Genomic DNA, 25,884 nt, shown 5'->3' on the forward strand with positions numbered 1-25,884 from the left:
TAAAATAATAAAAAAATTATAATTACATCAAATCAAATTTGAAAGAAGCTAACATTCTCCATTTGATAAGCTCCTGTCCTGGTAAAGGTAAGTGTTTACAAAATCTTCTATTAGAATTTATAGTCTTCAATCATAATCATATTTGATTTATTTTATTTTTTTAAAATATTTTCTATTTTTTGAGTAAATTATGAAACTAGATTAGAATTATTCCCACCTATGTAAAATAATATTTAAATTAATCAAATTTATTTAAATACAAGATAGATAAAGATATCTTTTCCTTTTGCAAATTAGATTATTCTTAAGACCCTGAGAGGAGTTTATCAAATGACTCACTTGACCACATACATCAAACCAAAATTAGATTATTGGTAAGACCTTGGAGGGACTTGAGACGAATGTGGCACCGATGAACAACTCATGTACAGCATTATAAAAGACCACATTCATCAAACATCAAACCAAAGCAAATGTACGCAAAAGATGAACGGGAAGCTGGCAAAGAGAGACTATAGGTAAAGGTCAGAGAATATTAGCAGCAGCAATAGTGCAAATTGAACTTAATTTCCACTTGCTGGAGTTCAAATATATTCCTAAAGCTTCGTACTTGTGTTTGCCAGCAGGTAAACTCCAGCAAGTTGTGGAAGAACACAGAAAACACTGACGCACAGAAATGAAATGTCTTGCATAGAATACCTAAATTAATGTCATTTTTCGTATCAAAGTTGGGATCAATTTTTTTATTAAATGGGAAGGAATACAATCATAGATGATTTTTTCTCCTTTGATATAAGTTAATTATCATAAATAATATATTATTTTATTTAAATTTCTTGGTTGTGTAGTATGGTAAAAGAAATAATTAAACTTGATTTTCTTAATCACATGGGAAAGTTCAAAATTTTGTCAATTAATTAAATTATATTATTTAATTAATTTTAGTTATTTTATATTTGGAATCATGAATCTAAATTAGTTAATTTATGAAAAAAATAAATTTGAGATTAATTATTAGTTTATAATATCTTAAAATATTTCTTAAAATAATAAAATTTAATTTAACAAGAGAGGTCAAATTATTAAGTTGATTGGCTATATTAGTTAACCCATGTGATCCCAGCTCATGTGGCCTAGTATATCATATGACTAAGCATAACTTAGCTCATATGGTCAAGTATAGCCCAACCTATATGATCGGTTCAACTTATATACCAAGTATAAACTAGCCAATATGGTTAGACATGACATAACTTATGTAGCTATGTACAACTCAACTCATATGGTTAAACATAACTCGACCTAAGTGATCAAGTATAATTCAACCCATATAATTAAGTATAAATTAGCTCATGTGGTTTGGTATAACCTAGCCCATGCGATCAAGTATGGTTTAACCCATGTGATTAGACATGATCCAACCCATCTGGTCATATATAACTCAACCCATGTTGTTAGGTATAACCCAACCCATGGTGGTCAAGTGTGGTGTAACTCATGTGACCAAGCATAACTTAGCATATGTGGTCAAGCAAAACCCAACTCATGTAACTAAGTGTGGCGTAATCCATATGGTCAACCATGATTCAACACATGTGACCAAGCATAACCCAACACATGAGTTAAGCATGGCCCAATTTAGTGATAATACTCAGCCCAAATTATAAGTGTGATTTAACTTAGCTTGTGAAGTAGCCCATACAACTAAATAATTGGCGCTAAATATATCGTTGCCGCCCTATCTGACCTGTTGAACCTTAGCCCAACTTATTACCTAAGACAGACATGTGTGACACATATGAATTGTCCAAGATTAAGATGGGTCAATTTGATCTAGGATAGCTTGTTATTTGAGTTATCTATTATTAATTTGAGCTCATTAGTTGACTAAATTAGTATTTGATAGGTTTTAGGATGATTTCAGACAAACTTGATAAGTTTTCGCTTACTTGGCCTGATTGAAATTAATAAAATTTAAAATAAACCAGTTAAGAGTGATTTTAGATCGGTTCTATAATGATTTAAAACTGATATTATTAGATCCTAATTGAATTAAGTTTAGTTTAAGTTAATTGGGCTATCCCAAATTCTAGTTGATTGAAAACTATCGAGAGATTGATGCCTCCAAATATATATATATATATATATATATATATATATATATATATATATATATATATATATATATATATATATATATATATAATACTTCCAATACAGATCACTTAGTATAGTTACATATATTGCCTATATATATATATATATATATAACGAGAGATTGATGCATCGATTTAATTTAAAAAACTAATAATCATTTCTAAATGATATCTTTAGATAAAATTCTTAAATTTATCAAATAATAAATATATGAGGCATCAATCTCTCAATTCGATCAACTAGAACTCTAACTGGAATAGCTCAATTAACCTAAACTAAACTCACTTTACTTATGACCTAATAAAATCAACCTCAAATCATTATAAAACTAGTTTGAAATCACCAGATCTATTTTAGATTTAATTGATTTCAAATAAATCAAGTCGGTTAAAACTTATCAAGTTAGTCTAGAGTCACCTTGAACCGACTTAACCAATCAAACATTGATTCAATCAATTAACAAGTTCAAATTAAGAAATTAGAATATATCACATCATACTATCCTAGATTGAATCAACTCATCTAAGTCTTGCATAGATCACATGTAATATACATACCTATCTCATGTAAGAGATTAGGTTGAGATACAATGGATTGAAAAAAGGGGCAATGATAAATTTAGGATGATCACATAACTGGGTGGACTTAATTTTATAGGATTGGTTGAGCCTCACTCATTAAAAACAAAATTTTAATTTATGGGCAATGATAAAGTTAGGTTGAGTCTTATTATGGGCAATGACTTATCTTTTTCAAAACAGGTAAGTAATAATTTAATTTTAAATTTTAATTTATTTTTAAACATAAAGATAGAATTGTAATATTTAAATTTAAAATATTTACTTTCAAAAAATACATCACTCATTAAAAACAAAATTAATTAATATTTTAATTAATTGATAAAATTACTAATTTATACATGCAATTAAGGAAATCAATTTTAATTATTTCTTTAATCATATTATACACATAATAAAGTTAATAATTTAAATAAAATAAAATATTTTTTATGATAATTAATTTATATTAAGGGAGAAAAAGATCATGCATAATTATATTGCTCCCCACTTAATAAAAAATTGATATAAAAATGATACTAATTTAAACATTCTATACAAAACATTTCATCTTTGTGCCTCGGAGTTTTCTGCTTTCTGCCACAACTTGCTGGAGTTTGCCCGCCGGCAAACACAAGTACGAAGCTTTCGGAAAATATGAGAACTCGAGCAACAGGAAATTTAAGTTCAATTTGCACTATAGCTGCTGATATTCTCCGAATAGTCTCTCTTTCCCAACTTCTCGTTCATCTTTTGAGTGCATATGAGTTTGACGTTTGAATTAATTAATTTTATTATATATTTTATCTAATTATAAAGGATCATATAATCTAATAATATGATCTTTGATTCCGGTGCAGTCTTAATTAGGAGCCGACGGCCAACGGAGTAGGTTTAAGCTGTAAAATCCCTCCACGAACGCCCATTTCAATCCAAAAGCATCTCTTCAAATAAATAGATAAAATTGCATGTATATTACATTGAATTTTTATTTACCCATGTCAATTTGATATATATGCTCTAAAAGCTGGTAACTAGTCCATGTCTATCTCTTGATTATTTAATTAAAATTATAAATAAATATAAATGTTTTTAGATATTTTATCTTAAAACAATCTTCGATATTAAGTTTTTATAAGATGCGATGATGATCCATTATTAGTTTTTATATGAGAATTTTTATTTTACTTTGATGAAAATATTTTTTCATCTTCGTTAATTAATATATGTCGTCGATCATTATCGTATTCATGGCTCTCTCATCTTTCCTTTTTTTTTTTTTTTCTTTGTAGTCAATGTTACTTTCCTTGTTGGCACTCTCATTAAGCATCTTGATTGAGAGAAAAAAAATATTTTTATTAAATTAATAAAAATATTTCCAGATAAAAATTAATTAATAATATCATTTTCTTTAATAAGCACGTAAAAATAGTTAGAAGTATTTTAGATATTATTATTTTTAATATTTAAATCAAATCAGTTAAATAACCATTAGGGTATAACGATAGAAGCGTCGCGGTGACGATAAGGTACCATGGACCTCTTTGCCTCCGTCGAGCTTGAGTGTCGTGAGGTTTCCGCCTCTCAGGAAGACCGCCTTCTGTGCTCCCGCTTCCTCAACGACCACCGTGTCGACTTGTACAGCGACTCCTCCTCGTCCCCACCCCACTGCGCCTCCCCCTCCGGGGTCGGGCTTAGCGACATGCCTTATGCCGACTCCCCCGTCGTCTTTCTATCCTTACCATATTCTCCTTCTCAGTCTCCCGCCGCGCCCGGTGATGCCGCCTCCTCCGGTGGCATCCTCGTACAGTCCTCGCCCCTTGAGGGAAGAACATCCACCGGGGCTGATCTCTTGCATGCGTCCACCGGAGAGGTTCCCCACGCCGGCCGGGATGGTTCGGGGTCCCCTGGTGGCGGAAACAAGGAAGTTAGGGTTTCGAAGAAGCGATTGAGGAGCACGCAGGTTTCTTCCACGGAATCTACTACTGAATCGCCACCAGAAGGCATTGGGATTCTAGGGTTTGGTTTCCGCGAAGAACCATCGAAATTTGATCAACAGCTCAATCTCCCATCAAATAACCCCCGTGGCGCAACTAGTGACTTGACGGGAAGATGCGAATCTCGTGAATCACCGGAGCTCCTGGATCGTGCCATCGGAGACCAAGATGCTGCTTCCATCATAAGCCCTCCACTAGAGGAAGGGACTACTTGCGCGTCTCGTGCTCGAGAGAAGTCACCTGAGAACCCGAGTGCAATGGTGCCTGCAGTTGGCGATCAAAATGCTGCCTCCAGAGCAACTCCAGAGCCAAGGAAGCTGCCAGCATCCATCATAAGTCCTCCATCAGAGGAGGGGACTAGTTGTGCATCTCATGCTCGAGAGAAATCGTCTGTGAACCTGAGTGCAATGGTGTCTGCAGTTGCAGATGACCGGTTGCGGATGTATCTTCTTGATGCCATTAAGATGTTTGCTGGAAAACCCAACACAAGGTTTGCCGACACTGACATACTGGAGATTGCAAAAATGAAGGGGATAGACTTCCCACCTCCCTGGTGGTCGCAGCTTGGTGGCTATGATCCCGCGGAATTTAGGAGGTGGTCGCAGATTGGTGTGTATGATCTCGAGGTAATTCTGCTTATACAAATTTTGAGTTTTAGCTCTATTTAGCATATGATTGTGCTAACAAAGGAGTCCCTTATATGTTTGTAGGATGATAAGATGCCGAAGTAATAGTGTGGGCTGATGACCAGGTAGGATTTTATCAGCAAGCTTTTGAAGTTCACACTTAGTACCAGAACAAATGTATGTTTCGAGTTGTACTGTCATTTTGCTGTTCTTAGGTGCACATGGAATCTTGTTTTTCAATCTAGAACAAGAGAGATCATTTTGTAACACAATTCTGTGTGGTGAGAGTTATCATGCTAGTGTGAATTTATGGTTTGGCAAGACATTTTGTATGACTACATAAATCACTTGTTTAACTGCATTTGGTACTCAGACAATCAAAATTTGTATTGGAGGAGCCATTATCTGTTAGTTAGTGTTAGGGAATGAAGTTATCATTAACTATATCTAGTATTATGACGGGTAACCGCAATCTGCTCCTTGCAAATATTAAATGAATCTGTAGATGGTAATCACAATTCTCCGGGTGCCTTGATGACTTTATCTAATAACGTGCGTTTTACTCTTTGCAAGTACTTATATATAAGGAGACAATCACTGTTGTAATTTTGTGGTGTGCAAGTTCTACAATTGATGCAGTCCTTTTCGCAAGCAATACGTTCTTGTTTATACAAGATTTCATGGTTATCTTACTATTTCAGAGGTATCTGCTGTGGATAAACTTTTAACTTGTAGTGGGTTTTATTATGCTTAGATCAATCGATTATTCTTGGATCAGTTTAATCATTCAGTGTGTCTATTTGCAGAAAACCTTAAACTGACATGATTAGATGCAGAGTTTTGATTGTTATCTATAGCATCGACATACCTTCTTATGTGGTTTCTGGGAAAATGCTGTCAATTCCTGTAGAATATGTAATATTAATGCAGTCCCCTCTGCACAAGATTTTCATCGGCAAGTTTTGCACTGTGCCAATTTTGTGCAGATGCAAGATTCACTGTACGTAATCGATATACTTCAAAGTATGTCATGAAAGTTGTGTTTCTTTTACATTCATCTTTATCTCTTATAAACTGAAAATGACAATCTTTTGGATGAAAACCCAACAATCACTTGGTAAGTTCTCGTGTCGAGGGTGTTTTAGTGGCTTTCTACTGTGTAAGCAAAAGATTCTCTTCCCAATAAATTGCTGTTTGACTCTTCAGTGTTCATCCATGTGTTCAAAACCATGCTAGCCTGGGTAATGAGGTTCGATTCATGATCAAATGTGCTTATGGTCGTTTAGACCTTGGTCATTTTCAGGAAGGGAAGTTGCAGATGGAAGTTGAACCTTGGGTTCCTTGTCCATTGGAAGGTCGTTGATCCTTGCAGAGATCAGGTTGAAGTCTTGAAGACACGGTTCAAGGTGCCACCGGTTTTCTTCAAGTCAAAAGACTGACTGACTGGATTAAACAAGACTGGCAAAACATCAGCGGGTCAAGCAAGGATGACAGCATAACAAACCCAACTTGAATCGCCTACTTCTTGTTAGTAATGCTGGATGAAAGAGATCATACAAGTCGAAGTCGATACATTTATGTTTACACTTGTATAACATTCGATCAGAACAGTGTTCAGGTCATGAATACCGGATGAAAGAGATCACGGTAGATACAAGTCAAAGTCGATACATTTATGTTTACACTTGTGTAACATTCGATCAGAACAATGTTCAGGTCATGAATACCGCATCTCGGTAAAGCTGGGACGGGAATGCTGTCTTCAGAGTGATGAGGTGTGCAGTTGATATGTTCAAATGCTGTCACTAGTGACGAAGAAGTAATGCCTCTCAAGCTTTTATATGCTACTAACAATCAATGGTGTATCATTAGATAATTGTTCATCAAGAATCATCGATTAGTTCTTTTTTCTTTATGAAAAAAGTTACATCGACTCGAGAGTGCTTTGTATAGTAATATTGAATATCTTTCATCAAAAGACGGGGACATTCTGCTTTACCAAACAGCTGTGCTTGTTATATTACAATATCACATATCTGTCAATTGATGCTTTCCTTGTTGTGACATGAACAAGCATAATAAATAGAGTCAAATAAGATGCAATTCAATTATAAGGATGCAGTCATGAACTAAGTAGACTTGTGGTGGCAGGAGTGGTCTGGTTTGACAATTTTTGATCCAAATGCTACACCTAACAAGTAAATACAATCATCAACACGATTTGAGAATCCCACACCTAATATTTTGTCTGTTCATCAAAGGAAATAATCATGATAGTTATTGCATCGGAGTTTTCATTGCACTTCATTCAACCAGCATGAGACAGCACACAGACTTGGACAAAGCAGACAGCCCATTTAGCCGCCCATCAGGTTCCCTACAATCGCATAATTGGATGGAACTAAGAAGTCATGTATCTACTAGACTACAATGTTGTTAATGTGACTAACTATTTTGCTACAGAAGTCTTATAATTAGAATAAAAGACTTTTTATTTGATTACTATCAAACTGGCAGGCGGTGAATCAGCAAAACAAGCACCAGCTTTTGCTCTGCAGACGATGCAGAGCAATATGCATGTCCAGCGATCCTACCAACAATTACATCACAAAGCAATCTGCACACTCGTTCTCATGATCACAACCCATCTCCAATCGCTACATTTCCTCCAATCAGTATACATCGCGAGTTCCATTTAGTAAGATGAAAAGAGATCGATGAATTGAAGAAAGTAGAAGTAGAATGAGATTAATTAAGAAAAGGGAAAGGATAAAAAGAGTTAAAAGAGTACAAAAAAATTAAGGATATTGTTACCGAGATCCCATTTCGAGATCTCCCTTCTTCTCCGAGATCGGCCTCGGATCGCCACCGGTTCCGGCAGCCGTCTCCTCGCCGCTGGCCGTCAGATCGTCCCGCACGCGGAACAGGGCGTGGAACAGCACGAGCGGCACGCCGATGCCCATGGCGAGCAGGAACTGCGGCACGGCCCCCGTCATCACGAGCTCGGCGCAGATCACGGTCAGCGCGAGCGCGGCGGATATCCTGCGGTCCAAGATCCGGCGGAGGAGGGCGGAATTGGGGAAGGCCTTGAGGAGGGCGCCGTAGAGGAGAGCGAGCTTGGAGGCGGCCATGAGGAAGAGCATGGTGGCGCGGTGGCGGGGGAAGAGGGAGGCGAGGAGGAGGACCCAGAGGAGGAGGGCGTAGTGGAGGCGGAAGGAGCGGAGGTTGCGGACGGCTCGGACGGCGGCGGCCTCGGCGTGGGGCGGGGCCGCGAAGGACTGTGGGCGGGCGAAGCGGGCCAGGGCCTTGCGGGTCAAGCGAACGCTGTCGCGGGCGCGCTCCACGACGGCCGCGGAGCGCCGGAGGACGCCGCCGTAGGTCGCCATTGTGCTCCGCCTTGGTGGTGGGAAAGACTGGGGGCTCTCCGTTCCCCTGTTCGCTGGAGAGAAAGAAGAAAACGTGAGGTCGATGGCCGAGGTGGGGACTTGGGGCGATGACAACACGTATCTTTCTTTTTTAGTCCTTTTTATTTCTCCCCCATTAAAGCCCCCTAAAAGCTGGGAGTCGCAGTCACGCGTTTACCAAAGATCGATCCCCAAAACTTCCTCATCCCGCGTGGCTGCATCACGTTCATGGTCGAACACGTGGGACCCACAATTGGAGCCACGAACATCATCATCATCATCATCGTCATCATCCTATGAGAATTCCATGACTCGCACGTGCAAGGCACGCTGATCGGATCTCGAGGGCAGCATGCGTTCTTTGTTCTCCAGCCATCAACGCCAGAGTTGTCTCACCAAAACACGCAGAGGAAGTCTTACGAGGCAGCAGTAGATAACAGCAGCCATCCGACACTGTAGATTAAGCTCATCATGGCGTTTCCCGATTTGTCCATTCTCCGGAAAGAGATCCCCGGAGAAGAAGCCTTGAATTCCAATTGCACTCGAAAGAGATCTCTGCCTTGGGAGCCTTTCTCTGCAGCTGCAGACAGAGTGGCCGCAATCTGGACGGGAAAGGCAGGGGAACAGAGCAACACTATGACCAAATCAATCAGTCTGCAACACTTCCGACTGTGTCTGTACAACAGCGCTTCAAACCACAGGGAATGGTGACGAGCAACATATATAAACTCCGCAACTCCAATTCTTTACAGTTTATACAAACTCCTCCTTTACTCCTCGAGTTACATTACAACCGTCTTGCCAGGGAATAAAAGAAAGGCAACGCTCAGTTTTCAGCGTACTTGGAAAAAGTAGAGTGAATTATCAGAGGTGAGAGAAGAAGACTGTTTAACACCATATTTCAGGCACTCGTCCTTCGGTTATGTTCAAAGGGAAACGATCGATTCGATTATACTACTGTGTCTGCCACCATCGCTTTGACTATTTGTTGGTGAAACTTGAAGATGGGTGGTCGGAAGCTTCAACTCCACTCTCCGTCGAGGAACCATTCCGGTTCGATTTCTGTTTCCATGGATGGTACAGAAGTTCCGCTTCGGCAAATGATGCACCGGAAGGCACATCCAGAAGCCAGTCGCATTCGGGACTGTCGGCGATGAACTGCACCGCGGCTAGCATGGAGCTCCTATCATCAGGAGATGCCAAAACTCTTCTTGGACTCGAGCAACCACCTTCGTGATCTGCAATGTCCACCGTGTCATCGGTTACTTTGGAAACTATACTAGATTCCAGCTGAGTTGAACTTCTTGGAGGGCTCATGCGTCCGGATTTGCATACTTTTTTCGAGCTTCTCATGGTGCTTAGCTCTGAAATTCATTTACCAATTATGTTAGGAGAGACAAGTCAGCTAACAAGTCAACTATCTGATTTGCAAAAACACATTTCGAAAGAAGTAGATACTTAAATATGGAAAACTATAAATTTCTTTATAATGGTTATGATTGACACAATTTCCATCTAAGATGAAAAGCATTCGCTTTTTGAAGTGTCACATCCCAAAGCTTTACAAACTATACAAATTGTTTGTTCTCTATGGAAAAAACTTGTATAGAAAGAAAAGGAAATTTAACAACTCAAAGTGGAGATTACGATGATAAATATGCGATTCCTAGGTTACAGCATCGTGGTATTCATTGAAGTTCTAGAATCTATAGAAAACAGAACCATCATAATCGTGCTCCGTCAGTCCTTAAGATAAATGTGATGCCCTAATATAAACATGATCCTACATTGTCGAGAAACTTTAATTAGGCAATCTAACTGGTCCAAAAGGATCAAAGCTCTAGCTAGCATGACTTTGTCTCCCTTGATAACTAAAACAACATGTATTGTCTAAAACAACATGTATTGTCATATGGAGGGTCATATGACATGTATTGTCTAAAACATGTACATGTATTGATAGCTATGACATGTATTGTCTAAAACAACATGTACATGTAGGGTCATATGGAGTCTGGGGAGGTTGCTAGTTGCATTCAGGACATGCATTGTTGTTGATGACTAAAACAACAAAGCAAAAAAATTAAGTCCTAGGTATCCCAGTACGACATGTATGACAGTCGAGATAAATATGTATGTCTCTTCTAAAAAATGTACATTTAATCTCTCTCTTTCTGGTCGATATTACCATTAAAATCATGCATGGTTGTGCAGAAAAAGTAACTTTACAACTTTCACCAACACTGGAAATAATATTACCATATGAAAAACAAACCATTTCACATACACAATTTTTGTAACTAATGCTGTGAAGGTCATTCGCATATTTTATTTGTTTAGCAGAAACATCGAAGAAGCAAACCTGGATAGTCCCGGTTTTGCTTATCATGATGCCTTTTCAGGGATGAGAAATTGGAAAGACCAGTAAGCTTCCGTCTGGGAGATGTTCCATTTCCTCCTCTTGTCTTCTTGGAGGGTGCATCCTAAAACAAATGAGGTTTTCATAATCAATCGGAACACCAAATAACCATTTAAAATTCAAAGAGCTCAGTATACAAAATTCTCATCAGATTTGCACCCTATGCTTAAGACCAATTCTTTTACCTTTATTTTTTGATAGCACTCCAACCATTGAAGATTTGAACAATTTAGTAGTACAAGCCTTTTCAGGTTCTTACACTCCTCAGCATTTGCTCCTGACAAGGAGAGATCAAAAACTCCTTCCTGAAGCAGTTGCTGGAAGTAAGACAATGTCTCCAGGAATTGGGGACTGGAAAACATGTTTTTAAGGCTGCCAAATCAAGAATAAGAAAGTATGAGAACAGGAGAGCAACTTCATCTCATTAGAAGAATAAAGTTATAAATATGCAACAAACCTTTCAGGAGGTTTCACAGTGTCTATAGATGGCAGATATTTCATCAATTGTTGCCGTTCCTCATATGTCAGGTATTTCATGAAAACATCATACTTGACAATAATCTACCAAGGTAAAGTGGTCAAATCAGATCCCATTAAAATAGACTATAAGGCACTGATGTAGAAACTAAAAACATAAAAGAACTACATTCTTACATTTAAATCTGCAGAAGTCAGGGGAGAGTCTCTGTCTCGCAGGATTTTTAACTTTTCATGTGAAATTTTACCCCTGCAAGGGACAGAAACAAAGCATGTTTAAGATTCAATTAGGTTAATTTTGCAACTAATATGAGTTTAGCGAGAAGTAATATTCTGTTTTCAATAAGTCTGATCCTGAAGAGCATCATCCATGGATAAGCTTCTCTCTTGTTCCTTTGTGTATGCAAGAAAGTACCTTTTCACATTCTCTTGAGCCAATTGTGTTGTAGACTTCATTGTGCCAGTACCAGAATTCAGAAAACTTGTCCCTTTGCCTTCAATATTTACTGGAAAGGATGAACCTGTATAACCTTCATTACGAAGATATGATTTATCCACTGGAAGTGAGCTGGCTTCTGATTCCTCCTCGACAGATTTCGAGTTTGGATGTTTAATCAGTACACCTCCATACCCGATCTCCGAAGAGTCAAATGGAGTTAAACTTTCATAAAGTAAATCATCTTCTGAGGTTATTGACAAATTAGAAGCTTGTTCTTCATGCAATATGGAACATAGGTCCTTTGTAAGCTTTTCAACAGGAGAAGGCTTTGGACGAGTCACAAATGTCCTCCTCTTTGATGGCACAAGTGAATCCCATACGTTTGATTGCACTGAACCTGAAAAGCAAACTAAAAAGCTTTTGAATGACAATACATAAATTATGGTGACAGGCAAGAGCCTAACATGACATCAATAAGAAACTCCAGATACTTGATGCTGAAAGTTGCAAATAACCCTTATGTACCAGAACTCTTATATGAAACTACCATGTTTTGGTGTCTACCTATATCTCATCACATGGTAATAAAAAGTATAGCAGAAAATCTAATAAACCAAAGAAAGCTTGTCTTGCTCATTTAGCTTGCAATGGATGCATATCTAACTTACTAAAATCTGATAGCCAAATCCAAAACTGTATTGTTTAATTTGCAATATAAGAACCTTCACTTCAGGAAGAGGAAATATGCAAGCAAACCAGCTAGAACAAGAAAGTCAGTGCATTATACATCTTTTAGGTTCTCAAAAAAGGAAGTCGAGTTTATGATCAAGAAAGAATATTGCCCGAGGCTAACAAATAACAAAAATAATAATAACCTGTTACATCACTTGCATCAGTGGTGCCAAATTGTACACAGCTGTCTGAACCTGATATGGCTGAGCCAGAACTGGATCGATTGCTTGTGTCTCCCTCGGCAATCTTATGAAAGTTTTGATCACAATACTGTATTTCACATTCACTTTCCAATATATTATTGCTTTGCTTTTTCTTTTGCCACTTATGCTCTTTAGGCTTAAAGGATATATTTTTTATTTTTGGAACTTTTAGCTCATCTGAATCAAAGGCTTCACGAGCATGTAGTGGTACATAGTTTGTCAATGAACCCTTGGTCCTCCACCTCGAACCACATGCATTGCATAAAACTGGTTTTTCAGGTGGCCCATTCCGCCAAAGAGGGGTACCTATTCAATATTAAACTTCAGCATATGATTGCTCAGAAACACAAACCTTAAGCCTATATAAGTCAAAGAGAATAGTGACATGGAAATGCAAATTCTTAACTAAAACAAGTTTTCTTGCCCTTCAAACAAGCACAAGTGAAAATAAGGAAGACAAAAGCAATAAGCTTATCAATGAAGACAAAGATGACTGAATTATGTTAACAAATGAACAAAAGGAACCCAGTGTTCAATACCCATGAAAAGATATGCTAGTTCAAAGGTTACTGAAGTAGAACATGAGAATTGCATCGATCATATCCTTCCAGAAACCATACTCATGCAAGCAAACAGTATGTAATATTGGCCTAAGCAATCCAATAAAAATCAGCACACCATGAACCATAACCAGCATGATAAACCCTTTTAGATGACTATTACCTGAGTGTAATTTGTTTTTCCTGTCTTAGGCCATCTACTTCGAATTGCTATTAGAATCCTAAGTTCCTAATGCCCGAATGTGATTGTCTATTTTTTGGATAATGTTTGAACAATAAAAGAGAATAACAAGTTTGTTAATCAATAAATATCTTTTATAATCTGTACCAACAGACACAGCATGGTGTGATTATCTGACAAGTAAGAAGTCTTATTAACAAACAAGAAAAACAGACAACCACATGGATGCTATCAATGGATATTCATATAACTTCCGATTTGAGTTCTAAAAACAAATCCTAAAACCGGGTGACCAAAAGAAAATTTATCGGAGACTAAGGGAAAATCAGACAACGAATGTCATTTGCTAATCAAATGCTTATTATCATCTATGAAGCTCATAGTAAGTAATCAATAAAAGAAGAGTTTAGCTTTTGGCATCACAGAATGGACTGAATAGCAGTTAGCCCTATTTTCTAAGTAAATGTGCTTTGTGAACAAGAAATTGGTGTTTCCAAAGTATGGTACAACATGATAAACTCTTTGAAGATCAATGTGGAGTAGGAACACAAACCTAGAGAGACATCAGTTCTCCCATAAGATTTATTGTGAACTTTTGTCTTAATTGTTGCATTCTCTTCCAGTTAAGTATTATTGGAAACATGTAAAACAAATTTCATTTTAGGATGCATCCGAATTTGGAATATCTACCGAACTAGAACCTACAAATGCAGCCAGTCCAATGGCATGATATTGGATGTCCCAACAATAGTCAGTGAGTAATGTCTTCATTATGAAATTCCATCTAATTGCATCCAGTTAAATACAATGTACAAATTCCATTGTGGTAAACTAAATTTTTCTGCCAGTGGACAAACTACCAAGGGAAATCACTCTAAGCAAGTGGTGGCCTAGTCTTCTGCTGACTACCAAAGCAGGAAGAAGGAAACACAGCCTCCAATTTGCAATCCCCATTGCAGGTCACTGGAATCTCCCTAAAATAATTTTTGCTGTCACTGTTAAAAGTCCTTTATTTTGAGGATGTTTGTTTGGCATAGATATTGAGATGCTTCAAAGAAGCAATTTGGAGTCATGAAACTGCAAAAGGTACAAAAACGTCACCTGTGGATTTAAAATGATAAAAATAGAGGTAGAACTTAACAAAACGAAGAACAGACTTCAATTAGATTTAATTGGTAATATGCAGGCTTAGAAAAACAGGAAGCGGGGCAACAAATAGAAGGAAACAGCCAAAAACCCTATGATTCTTAGGCCCATAACATGAAACCTTTGCATCACAAGATGCCTTCAGTAAGTATTGGTGATTAAATCTGAAGGCAAGCAACCACCTGGGGGAGCAGAATTAATTGGAAGAAGAACAAGAAGAAAGAAAAATAATAATAATAAATTAAACCATAAAAAATAGAACCCAAAAAAGAAGAAAAAAAGAGAAAGAAACAAATCAGAGAGTCAAGAAAGAGATCCAAAATCGCTCACAAACATGGATAAGAACTCACTTGTAACTCCACAATGGCAGCAAGGTCCTTGCTTTCCCATACGTACCACTCCTTTCCTCCTTCCCTTTTAATCCCAATACAAATCGACCCAAAACACAGGGAAGCTAAAAAAAAAATCGTGTTTTTATGTGAGAATTTCCGCTAAAATTAGAAGGATTTCTACAAGATCTTCTTGCAGGCCTCCCCAAAGCAAACCACTGGGTCCTGAAAGACTCGTCAATAGTAAAAGCAAGCACTGGCTGCTCTTGAATAAACACCAACACCAAACTCTAGAATTCTTCTTCCCAGTCCAAGACGACCAGGGAGTGTGGGGAAGGGGGAAGGAAAGAGGAAAGAGGTGGGAGAGAGAAGGATAGAGAGAGACTGGAAGAATGAAGAAGAAAGAGAACAATAGAAAAATAGAGGGTCAGATTGGGGCGGTGTGATTTGGAGTCTAAGCAATCCAATGGAAGAGATGAGTCCACTGTGCAATCAAATTAAATGGTGGGGCAAAAAGGAGATGAGGTGAATAGGTGGGGAAGCCTTCCCTTCTCTCCACCATCTCCTCCATGGTTGAAGGAATATGGAATGGGGTGGGGTTTGTGTGCTTACTTACTAAATGACCAAATGCCAAGCACTTAATCCCTTTCTTAAAAGATATCTTTCGTGTGGTACACCATTTCTTAAAAGAGGAGATGCACAATATATATATATATATGTATATATATATATATATATATATATACACATGTGTATATATATATATACACACATATGTATATATATATATATATACACATATGTATATATATATATATATGTATGTATATATATGTGTATATATATATGTGTATATGTATATATGTATATATGTATATATATGTACTTATATATACATACATATATATATATATATATATATATATATATATATATATATATATATATATTGACATAAGATATTATTACTTAAAAATATTTCAAGTACATTTCCTAGATTTTTCATAAACAATAGATAATAGTTACTTAAAAAAGATGATTTTGGTATTATCATATCACATACATGATATAAATCGCATTTCCGTATAAATTTTTACGGGCATTCCGTCCAATTTAACATATTTAATGCGTTACCAACACCTTCAATTACTTAAAAAGGCAAAAGTTATATATGTATCTATACAAAGGAAAGCCCTTCAAGAACATAATTGGGCTACCAAATGGGCCTAAAGCCCATGAACGAAGTATTGAGCTTAGCCCACATTACGACAGTGCTTCCAGAATTTTCTATGGATGAAGCTATTGTTGGCGTTTTGTAGGCCGCCTTTGGCTCTTTCTCGCTTCGCCTATATATATAGGCTATTGCCTTTGGTTCTCTCGTCTCAAGCTAGGGTTTTAGGTTGCGTCGGCGAGAGGAGGGAAAGGAAGCCCCAGCTCAGAGATGGAGCAGACCTTTATCATGATTAAGCCTGATGGCGTCCAACGAGGACTGGTAGATTTCTTTTTCTATTCGAGGATTTTTTTTTTCCTTTTGATTTAGTGAAATTCTTTGATTCGTGCATCAGGTTGGGGAAATCATTAGCCGATTCGAGAAGAAGGGTTTCTACTTGAAAGGTAAGATTGTTACCTGCCGCGGCTCGTTTTGTTCCTTGTGAAGATAGAGGAGGATCGAATGTGGTTTTGGTGCCATCCATCAGGCTTGAAGATGGTGAGCGTGGAGCGCTCCTTCGCCGAGAAGCACTACGCCGACCTCTCTGCGAAGCCTTTCTTTGCGGGACTGGTGGAGTACATCATCTCGGGTCCCGTGGTCGCGATGGTGTGGGCGGGGAAGAACGTGGTCGTCACTGGTCGCAAGATCATCGGCGCCACCAACCCGGCTGACTCCGCCCCCGGCACCATCCGAGGGGACCTTGCGATCGAGATCGGCAGGTGATTTCCTTTTCCCTACTATCTTAATTTGATCCGTTACAGATAGCAGGAAATACTTTTTGAGTAGCGTATTTGAGTGGATTACAGTTGGTTAATTTTGGTTTTACGGTCTTCAAGTTATCTATATGACATGATTTTGCATTTCGATTAATTTGGAACAATTTCATTTATCTCATGCCACTGAGGAGTTCAACGCCTTCTGATTGGGTAAGAACTTTGTGGCTGATCCAAACGGTATATGCTCTTCCTATCTTGAGCTAAGTGAAAGGGAAGAGCAATACAAATATGTCAGGATGATAGACTTGGAAAAGGCGTACATTGTAGGTTGCATGACACAAAATTGAAGGGGTACATGTCAGATAGACTTGAAAGTTAGCCTACTTTGCTAAGACAGGTAAATGAACAAAGTTCTTTTTACCTTGGATTCAAAGATATATTATGTCCATCATCAACTACTGGTGTTCATGCACAGTAAGATTGCAGTCATGCTACGACTTGTTCATGAATGCTAGTGCTTTTGGATTTAGGGTAAAACAAGGAAGCAAGAAAGGTAAAATCCAGAAGGAAAAGAGGCAAACCCACAGAAAAGATGCTTCTTTTCAGTGGACATAATGCAGTATCTACTTTGAATTAATGCTTTCTAGAAACAACTTATGGGTTTTACCATCAATCAAATCCGATATGCGCAAAGTCGCCTGACATAGAGATATGCTGCTTCTGTGCAGGAATGTCATTCATGGAAGCGACTCGATCGAGAGTGCGAGCAAAGAGATTGCTTTGTGGTTTCCTGAAGGTGTTGCCGAGTGGCAGAGCAACCTCCACCCCTGGATCTACGAGTAGGGATGAACTATTTGCTGCCTTAAATTGTCATGGTTGACCAGTGGTCCTATTTATTTCCTTCAGCTCCGATATTTGCTTGGTTAACCCAAGCGTCCTCCTATATATTTCCTTAAGCTCCGACATTTGCTTGGTTAACCCAATCGTCTGGGACAATTTGAAAGTTATGTCATGTTGGTCGTGTATTCCCCACCCAAACTTACTGGCTATTTGGTGGCATCTATCGTTGTTTTTCCAGAGTATTTGCGAGAATATTTCTCAAGGCCAATCTCTAATCTGCCGGACGTTTGTTGTTTTACTTAGCTTAGGGCCGTCTGATTGTTATTCTTGACTCAGGATGTCACAAACCGAGGAAACACGAGGAAACACGGAGATGAAAACTTGAGCTTCAAAAATAAAAAGCAAGGAGGCAAAATGACTTGCTAAACAATGGACTGCAACACAGAACCACCGGTCAGCTTGGTTTTTAACATGTTCCGAGAGTTTCCAGGTATGAATCTGAAGATAACTTGGACAATCACAAAGCAATCCAGCATCATACCATATCAAAAAAGAAATAGATGATCTGTGTGCCCCATCACAATGCAAGCTATAAGTGCCAGAAAAATATGATGACTGCTGGCTCTACCTAACAAGACATAATAGTTTCCTTTAAGCTTAAATATATCATATCGACAGTTTCAAGATCTCAAATCAGAATATATGGAGCTCATATCACAACACTATCTATATATATCATATCTTTATGGAAGAACAAACTATGCTGCAGTTTTGGGATTGTTATTATCACTAGCCTTTTATTTTTTATCCGTAGCAGCGGATAGGGTCAGAGCAACCTTTGGATGCAGACTGTTTGTGCCCAAAGCGCCCACCTTTCTCGAGATACTGCTGATGATACTCCTCTGCCTTGTAGAATTTCTTTGCAGGAAGGATTTCCGTCACAATCTTCCTGCTCAAGGCCTTCTGGTGCCTCTCCATAGATTCTCGGGCAGCTTTTTCTTGTTCTGCTGTGTAGAAATATATTCCAGAGCGATACTGGGTCCCAACATCATTTCCCTGCATGCAAATGTAAACACCACCAGACTTTTAACAATTTGAATGCCAATCGCTAGGTATACATTCTTTTAAGGTTGTTGATACTTGAATGCCAATTGTATGGTAGAGGGCAAGCTTCGGTATGGACAACTATGGTTTGGTTTGAGTTAGGAAATAGTTTTTCCTTTTTGTAAGGGTAATGTTGCATATGTTGATTCTCCTCAAACTGCTATTAGCTGAAACCTCATATCCTGAGTTCATCCTTTTCTCTCTTTTCTTTTTTTTCAAGGTTATACAGTATCATGCATCTAAACTAATCTACTTCTTAATGCTTTTGCACGACGATACATCATCATAGTCACAAGTTATTGGATTTGTAACTCTGGAAACAAGGCCTGAGACATATGGTCCATGTGATCATTAATTCTCAAATTTTCTACATCTCTAAACAATCAATGAAGAAACTGCGACAGGAATACACATTAGTCATGTATTATTGGGTTTCATCAGTAAATCTATTTGATTCCCATTGACCCTCTCCAAACCCCGCATTAGTGGGAGCCTCGTACAATGGGTTCGAGTCATGGAACTAGCCTCTTTAATTATTTAAACATAAGGCTACATACATTGACTTTTCTCAGACCCCGTATTAGCTGGAGCCTCATGCACTAGGTAGCAATGCACAAATGAGAACAATGAAACCATTCATAACCTGACCTTATAATGTTATATATAAACAAAACAATAAATAGGCCCATCAACTTGCCCTTAATTTACATATCTTAATGCATAACCTCAATAAGAATGCCAAACAAATCATGGGATCATATTGACTTTGGTTCTTTACTGAATGAAATTCACTTCTTTCAGTGTATAATTTGGTAGATCCAGGGAAAAAGATCATATTGACTTTGGTTACTTCCTGCAAAAACCATGGAAGGAGAGAGAGAGAGAGAGAGAGAGAGAGAGAGAGAGAGAGAGAGAGAGAGAGAATCATTCACAACCACAAGGGAAATGGACACTTGCCACGGAAAGGATTGGAATGAAACTAACTGATGCCTAAAGAATTGCAATCCAAAAAATGCCACTGGTCTTAGCCAATCACAAAGGACTCAAGAAAGTGAAATTGGGTCAAGTTCAATAGAAAATCAACCATGGTCATCTGAATAAACTGAAATCAATTGATTGCAACAAACACAGAGAGACACATCCCAACAGGACAAGTTTCAACTAGTCCAGCCACTTCCATTTGATTTTGACCAATCCCAGGCTTGTTGGGGCGAGTTCAAATTAATTGCACAAGTTTATGCTGTTTTAATTGATTCAAACTAAATGGAACCTAACTAGTTCAATATAATAATCAACTCTTGGAGATCTAGCCCGGTTCCAAGTTCCAGCGTCAAACTTGATCCTAAATTCTTAAATTTATTTGGATGCCTTTACAACTTATGGTGGCTTTCATTCATGGAAGCTTTCTTGGTACTACACAGATAGACCAAATTTCAAACGAGAACAGGGTTTCTTGGTACTACACAGATAGACCAGGCTGATGAAGCTTTTTGAAGCTTCTTTGATCATAAATCAGACCCTAAAGGAGCCAAATGCACTTCCTTTATCTTGAACCTGACTGCTCTCTCTCTCTCTCTCTCTCTCTCTCTCTCTCTCTCACTGGGTTTTATAAATTTCATAGAAAGCCAAATGCTCCCTCACTGTGCTTGTGTTCTAATCGAGAACCCAAGGTTTTGAGTTCAAAAGATAAATAACACTTCAAGACTACACAATTTTCACCAGCGCTTCTACAAGATAAAGAAACACCACAAAAACACATGCCAAACTCTCTAAAGTAATAAGCTCATCCAAAGCTCTGCAACTCAACCATAAACCCTATAGAACTTTCATGTATTCGAAGAAGCACGAGTTTTTTAGAAATCCAGAAACTCATCCCTGTTACCTTATTTCTTTGATCATCTATCAAGCAATCCCATATGAGAGGTACACCATATGCCGATCAAAATTCAATTTTCAGATTCACCAACAATATCCAACCTATCGCTATGACATCCTATCGTATGTGGTTGTATCAAATCAATACATCTTACACATCCAACAGAACTATTATTGCATTTCAGATCGATCTAACAAGGAATTGCTAGTGATCGAGAAGACTTGGCAAAGAAGTCAAGTCACATCTGAAAACAAAAGGTGCTTGATAGATAGAAGAACCAGAAAAGTTGTACCGATAAGCTATCAGTTCGATCAAGTACCAATCGAACACAAAAGAACTAGAATAATATCAAGTACCAACATGTAATAAGAGAAATATCGATCAGATCAAAGTTCTTCAAGGCGTCAAAGGTTTTACCTGGCGATTGACGGTGGTGGGGTCATGCCGAGCCCAGAAGACGTTGAGCAGGTCGCCATAGCTGCACCCCCGAGGGTCGTACTGCACTCGGACGATCTCGGAGTGCTTGGTCGTCCCGGAGCAGACGTCCTCGTAGGTCGGCTCGTGGAGATTGCCCTGGCTGTATCCGACCTCGGTCCTGGTCACCCCGGGCACGCGCTGGAAGGCGAGCTCGACGCCCCAGAAGCAACCAGCGCCGAACTGCGCGAACTCCTGACCGGTCGCAGGCACGTCGTCATCACGCCCCTGCGCGATCGCCGACGATGCCAGCGGCGCTGCCCCCCGGCCGCCGAGAACGAACCCTAACTTGCCGAACCAGCTCATGAGGTTGATGCAGGAGGGCGCGGAGGAGGGGAAGGACGAGGGTTCGAAACAAGGGGAAAACAGGAGGGGCTTTATGGGAAATTTAGGGAGACGGTGGTAGGCGAGCACTACGAGGGGCGCATCGGCGACAGAGGGGTTAAAGATAAGGAAGGGCATCGTGGTGACGGTGACGTGATTAACAAGCAATGTTCCACCTTGGTAAGCCGATAGCAGTTAACCAGAAACGGACAAGCAAAGCAAGGAGATCGGATGCGTGTGTCCAATTGTCGAGAGACGCGTGGACATTCCAGGTGGGAGGCTGGCGCGGAGTTTGCTCAATTATGGCCTCTAAACGGGCCACGTGTCACGTGCAAGCCAAGATGGCATCATGCTTCGGATGTCGCTGTGTATGCCTAAAACAGCAAACACACCGGATCGTCATATGAATCTCTGCCACGTACGATTCTTGTCTCCTTGATGATGATGATGATGAATTCTTTATCATTATGAACGAGTATTTACCGCATTTTTTTTTTGTTTATTAGATATCTATTTTCCGCAATGTTGGATAATTTTGTTTCATAAGGAAAATAAAACTATGTAAGAGGAAAATAAATATTTGGAGGATAAATCATATCACAAACCTACATTTTCCCCCAAGAAAAGTTTGTATGAATGTGTCATTATATCCCATTTGTTTACTGCATGACCCCATATAAATTGCAAATTTTAGTTCAGATTATGAATAATATTTTTTATTGTTAAAAGAAAATTTAAAATATAAACAGTGATATATAAGAGGGTAAACCTTCTGAGGATGAACTTTCCACTCTTAAGTTATCATTGTGACAAGTAATTCTTAAGCAAATCCATTATCTGATACATGAAGAGGAAAAGTACAATCAAAACAATCTGGAAAGAAGCAGTTCACACCCTCCAAAGTTTCTTTTTTTCATAATTACAAGTTAAACAACAAAAGAATACACACCCGATAAGCCGCTGAACTAAACAAGAAAATGCTGAGAAACATCGTTGACAGCACCATTTGAGGCTGAAGAAACTTCCGACACAAACAACTTTCTGAAACAAATGCTGAGAAAAATAGCATGCTTTGCAAGAGTTGAAGATCCACATCAACTGAAGTTTGCAAATGTAGATTAGGCAGTGGCTGGTGGTGCCGATAATATAAGGTTTAAGATGAACCCAACCATTATACCCACTAGACCAGCAAATGCGGCAAACGTTAATGAAAACCCAGTATCACTTTTGCGGTTTCTTCGCCTCTTCAGAATGTCCTGAAATGATATTCGTATGAGTTTCCAAACAAAACCGGGTTGATGCACAGGGGAATTAACCTTCCTAGCGAACTACATTAAAGAACAAATGCTGGTAGCTTCTTCTATAGAAGAATGCTTCATCATCAATGAACTTATAGCAACACAAAAAGCTTTAACATCACATGCTTAACAAAGACGAAGACTTCTTAATGTCGTTACATTTGGGCGTTCAGTGATTAATCCTTCCTCCGTGATCACTATGCACATACAGTAAGATACTGGCAAGCAAATCGACAGTATCAACCGATAGCTTGTATCGATAACACAGACCGAATGATCTTTCTTGCACAGTAAGTAGCCATCTACACTAACTAAATTGTCAAATCATTTACCAAGATATACATGAACATTGCACATGCATGGAATAGACTTCACAAAGGGAAGGCAGCAAAATATTACTTAAGCTTCTAAAAGAATTTAAAAAGAAATGATTGGAGGTTAAATACAAACCAACTCCCTCTGAAACTGATGATTTTGTTGAAGAATGGCATCCCTTTCTTCCTTCAAACGTTGTAACGTCTGGATCTAAAGAAGAGAAAAATAAATCACAAGTAAAGAAAAAAAAAAGAACAAGAACCCTCACCACAACGGATATAATGGTCCTCGGTGGTAGAGACTTACAACTTTATCAGCTGTCTGTGTTCCTTGTGTTAAAGAACAGAAAATTAAACATGCTACACAATCCTAAACACCATGAAGACCACCAGATACAGGGTATGTGCTGACAACATAACATGCAGAGACATTATTTCATGTGTTTTGTTATCCTAGACCAACCTTAGGTCTCAAATTCAATCATTTCAATTATATGCATAGCTAGAAAATGTCTAAATCAGGTAAGGATATAAGATTATTTTCATTTACATTAATGCAGGGGAAAGTGCTTTTAGAAAGAACTGAGTGAATGCCGAAAACACAAGGTAATTTTGTTAAGAGATCTTCTAGAGTAAAAGAAGAGGGGAAAGAACTTGGTCAAATTGTAGCTGACCTCCTCGATGCTTGAGTTCTTGAACATCTACAACTCAAAGAAAATGAATTATCCATTACAACCATTAAAAAGACATTGACAAATACAACCAAAAAATTCACAAATGACAAACAGCTAAATAGAAAAACCAATTGGCTCATGATGCAGAAGAAGTATGATATCTTACATCAGATCCTCGTCTCCCGGAAGCTGAAGAAGCAAGACCAGACTCCTCTTCTGAATTTGCATGGCCAGATTGCGACGGAAAAGTGTAAACAACCCTGAGTTTGAGTTCTTCTATCACCTTAGCGCTGTCTTTATTGAACTGCATAGACCAGAGTCAGTAGACACATCCAAGAATTAACCATGTAACATTCTTGATAAGCAATGAGCAAGATGACATCACCAATAGCTCACCGTGTCGGAAGGGATCTCATCCATATCACTTCTAGGGGGCACCTTGGCACTCTGAATGAGGAATTTATCCTTGCATTGCATGTCAGGAGGATACTCCTTTTGGGCTTGATGGCTGACTGAAAAAGAATTACCAAGTTTTCCACATGATATGTAACATCAAAGGTTGTCGATCAAACCAAAATTATCCACAGAGATACCTGTTACAGTACATGAATCCCATGGCTGCACCACGCTCGCGTTGGGCCGAACAAAATACTTTGTGGGAGACGTCGTCTTCACCTATCCAATTACCCAAAATTCCAATTTTTATGACGACCCAGCTGAGATACTGAACCGAAAAGAACCCCACACCACAAATCACGCCCCTCCCGTCAAAGAGACAACACAAACAAATCCCTATGGCAGGGAAATCAAGGGGGGGAAGACGAACAATGAACCTATTGTTTCCGATACCTTGAAGGCGACATGGTGTTCGGTGTTGTTGGCGACCTTGATATTGCAGTAAGACGGCTTCTCCAACTCAACTGTTGTTCCTCAAGAAGGCAACTTTCCATCATTGCACAACACAAGTTTTCATCTTTAAGGGAGGAAATAAGAAAGAGGAGATGGAGATCGCATCGGCTTACGTTCGAATGTGAGCTCTTCCGGGTGAACGGAGATCATCTGGCCGCCGGCACTCATGGCTGTAATGGAAGCTGAAACCCGAGAGGAAGAGATCCAACCAAAGCCCAAGAAGGAACCAAAGGCGGAGCTTTTTCGTTTGGGCACGACAAGGGAAGGTACAAGGAACACAGAGGAGCTTTGAGGGAAACCTTTGGTTGGATTGGCGAGAGAGAGAGAGAGAGAGAGAGAGAGAGAGAGAAAGGGGGAAGATTGGAAAGGCTTGTAGTTCACTACAGGCCGACTAGGACGGGGCGACGTTGATTTAATTATATACCAACCCTCAAATTATTATTTCTACCCATATTTATAACGACGATTTTGTTATAAAATACTCAATATTTTTATTTTTTTAATTACTTCCTCTTTTTTTTCTTCTAAATATAACTTAATTTAAAAAAATATCTAAATTATTTCTCAAATATTTTTTGTTAATTTTTTTATTATCTATTTTTAATTAATTTTTAATTATTATAGTGTTTTCCTTTAGTTTGTCTATAATAATTTTTTTATAGTATTTATAGTGTTTTTATTGATGTATCGAAAATATTGTAAACGTTATTAAAAAACACTAAATATGATATCATAGCGTACCTTATTGGTTGTCATTGCTCATAGATTATTATAATATAACATTTTTATGTTTATAATTAATTTGGTTGAGATCAAGAGTTTATTTATATCATTTATAATATTTTTAAGTAAACTTTATAGTGTTTTTATTATGATGATCAAAACAGTGTAATGGATAAAAAAATTATAAGTGGTAAA

The 25,884-nt window shown here is 38.3% G+C and overlaps 6 protein-coding genes across 12 annotated transcripts; 2 read left to right on the forward strand and 4 right to left on the reverse strand.

Annotated features, from left to right (window-relative positions):
* The first annotated feature begins 4,232 nt into the window (after positions 1 to 4,232).
* Positions 4,233 to 7,179, forward strand: LOC103985854 (uncharacterized). 4 transcript variants are annotated; one of them, XM_065150840.1, is made up of 3 exons: positions 4,233 to 5,337; positions 5,422 to 5,462; positions 6,624 to 7,179. In XM_065150840.1, the coding sequence occupies exons 1-2, from the start codon at positions 4,249 to 4,251 to the stop codon at positions 5,440 to 5,442; spliced, it is 1,110 nt and encodes a 369-aa protein (XP_065006912.1). In that variant the 5' UTR covers positions 4,233 to 4,248; the 3' UTR covers positions 5,443 to 5,462; positions 6,624 to 7,179. The 4 variants fall into 4 exon arrangements, with proteins under 4 accessions (XP_065006912.1, XP_018681440.2, XP_065006913.1 ...); XM_018825895.2 differs by having other exon boundaries at positions 6,641 to 7,179; XM_065150841.1 differs by lacking the exon at positions 6,624 to 7,179 and having other exon boundaries at positions 4,233 to 5,264; positions 5,307 to 5,337; positions 5,422 to 6,388.
* Positions 7,180 to 7,971: 792 nt separating this feature from the next.
* Positions 7,972 to 9,333, reverse strand: LOC135637653 (uncharacterized). The gene has a single exon (XM_065150333.1). The coding sequence runs from the start codon at positions 8,721 to 8,723 to the stop codon at positions 8,148 to 8,150; it is 576 nt and encodes a 191-aa protein (XP_065006405.1). The 5' UTR covers positions 8,724 to 9,333; the 3' UTR covers positions 7,972 to 8,147.
* A 97-nt stretch (positions 9,334 to 9,430) lies between these two features.
* Positions 9,431 to 15,800, reverse strand: LOC135637651 (GATA transcription factor 26-like). 4 transcript variants are annotated; one of them, XM_065150328.1, is made up of 9 exons: positions 15,249 to 15,800; positions 14,613 to 14,829; positions 12,952 to 13,317; positions 12,053 to 12,485; positions 11,815 to 11,887; positions 11,618 to 11,721; positions 11,346 to 11,532; positions 11,104 to 11,224; positions 9,431 to 10,105 (listed from the first exon to the last, which is right to left on the reverse strand). In XM_065150328.1, the coding sequence occupies exons 2-9, from the start codon at positions 14,704 to 14,706 to the stop codon at positions 9,723 to 9,725; spliced, it is 1,761 nt and encodes a 586-aa protein (XP_065006400.1). In that variant the 5' UTR covers positions 14,707 to 14,829; positions 15,249 to 15,800; the 3' UTR covers positions 9,431 to 9,722. The 4 variants fall into 4 exon arrangements, with proteins under 4 accessions (XP_065006400.1, XP_065006401.1, XP_065006402.1 ...); XM_065150329.1 differs by having other exon boundaries at positions 12,053 to 12,473; positions 15,249 to 15,798; XM_065150330.1 differs by lacking the exon at positions 14,613 to 14,829 and having other exon boundaries at positions 15,249 to 15,798.
* Positions 15,801 to 16,599: 799 nt separating this feature from the next.
* On the forward strand, positions 16,600 to 18,230 carry LOC135637654 (nucleoside diphosphate kinase 1). The gene is made up of 4 exons (XM_065150334.1): positions 16,600 to 16,719; positions 16,793 to 16,841; positions 16,925 to 17,156; positions 17,882 to 18,230. The coding sequence occupies exons 1-4, from the start codon at positions 16,669 to 16,671 to the stop codon at positions 17,994 to 17,996; spliced, it is 447 nt and encodes a 148-aa protein (XP_065006406.1). The 5' UTR covers positions 16,600 to 16,668; the 3' UTR covers positions 17,997 to 18,230.
* A 388-nt stretch (positions 18,231 to 18,618) lies between these two features.
* On the reverse strand, positions 18,619 to 21,924 carry LOC135637652 (peptide methionine sulfoxide reductase A3-like). Its single transcript, XM_065150332.1, has 2 exons — positions 21,391 to 21,924; positions 18,619 to 19,049 (listed from the first exon to the last, which is right to left on the reverse strand). The coding sequence occupies exons 1-2, from the start codon at positions 21,907 to 21,909 to the stop codon at positions 18,798 to 18,800; spliced, it is 771 nt and encodes a 256-aa protein (XP_065006404.1). The 5' UTR covers positions 21,910 to 21,924; the 3' UTR covers positions 18,619 to 18,797.
* A 734-nt stretch (positions 21,925 to 22,658) lies between these two features.
* On the reverse strand, positions 22,659 to 25,366 carry LOC135637930 (vesicle-associated protein 2-1-like). The gene is made up of 8 exons (XM_065150818.1): positions 25,080 to 25,366; positions 24,907 to 24,977; positions 24,651 to 24,732; positions 24,454 to 24,569; positions 24,224 to 24,361; positions 24,058 to 24,084; positions 23,520 to 23,594; positions 22,659 to 23,027 (listed from the first exon to the last, which is right to left on the reverse strand). The coding sequence occupies exons 1-8, from the start codon at positions 25,132 to 25,134 to the stop codon at positions 22,890 to 22,892; spliced, it is 702 nt and encodes a 233-aa protein (XP_065006890.1). The 5' UTR covers positions 25,135 to 25,366; the 3' UTR covers positions 22,659 to 22,889.
* Between the last annotated feature and the right edge of the window lie 518 nt (positions 25,367 to 25,884).

The sequence above is a fragment of the Musa acuminata genome, chromosome BXJ3-5 (assembly GCF_036884655.1).
Source record: "Musa acuminata AAA Group cultivar baxijiao chromosome BXJ3-5, Cavendish_Baxijiao_AAA, whole genome shotgun sequence".
NCBI lineage: Eukaryota > Viridiplantae > Streptophyta > Magnoliopsida > Zingiberales > Musaceae > Musa > Musa acuminata.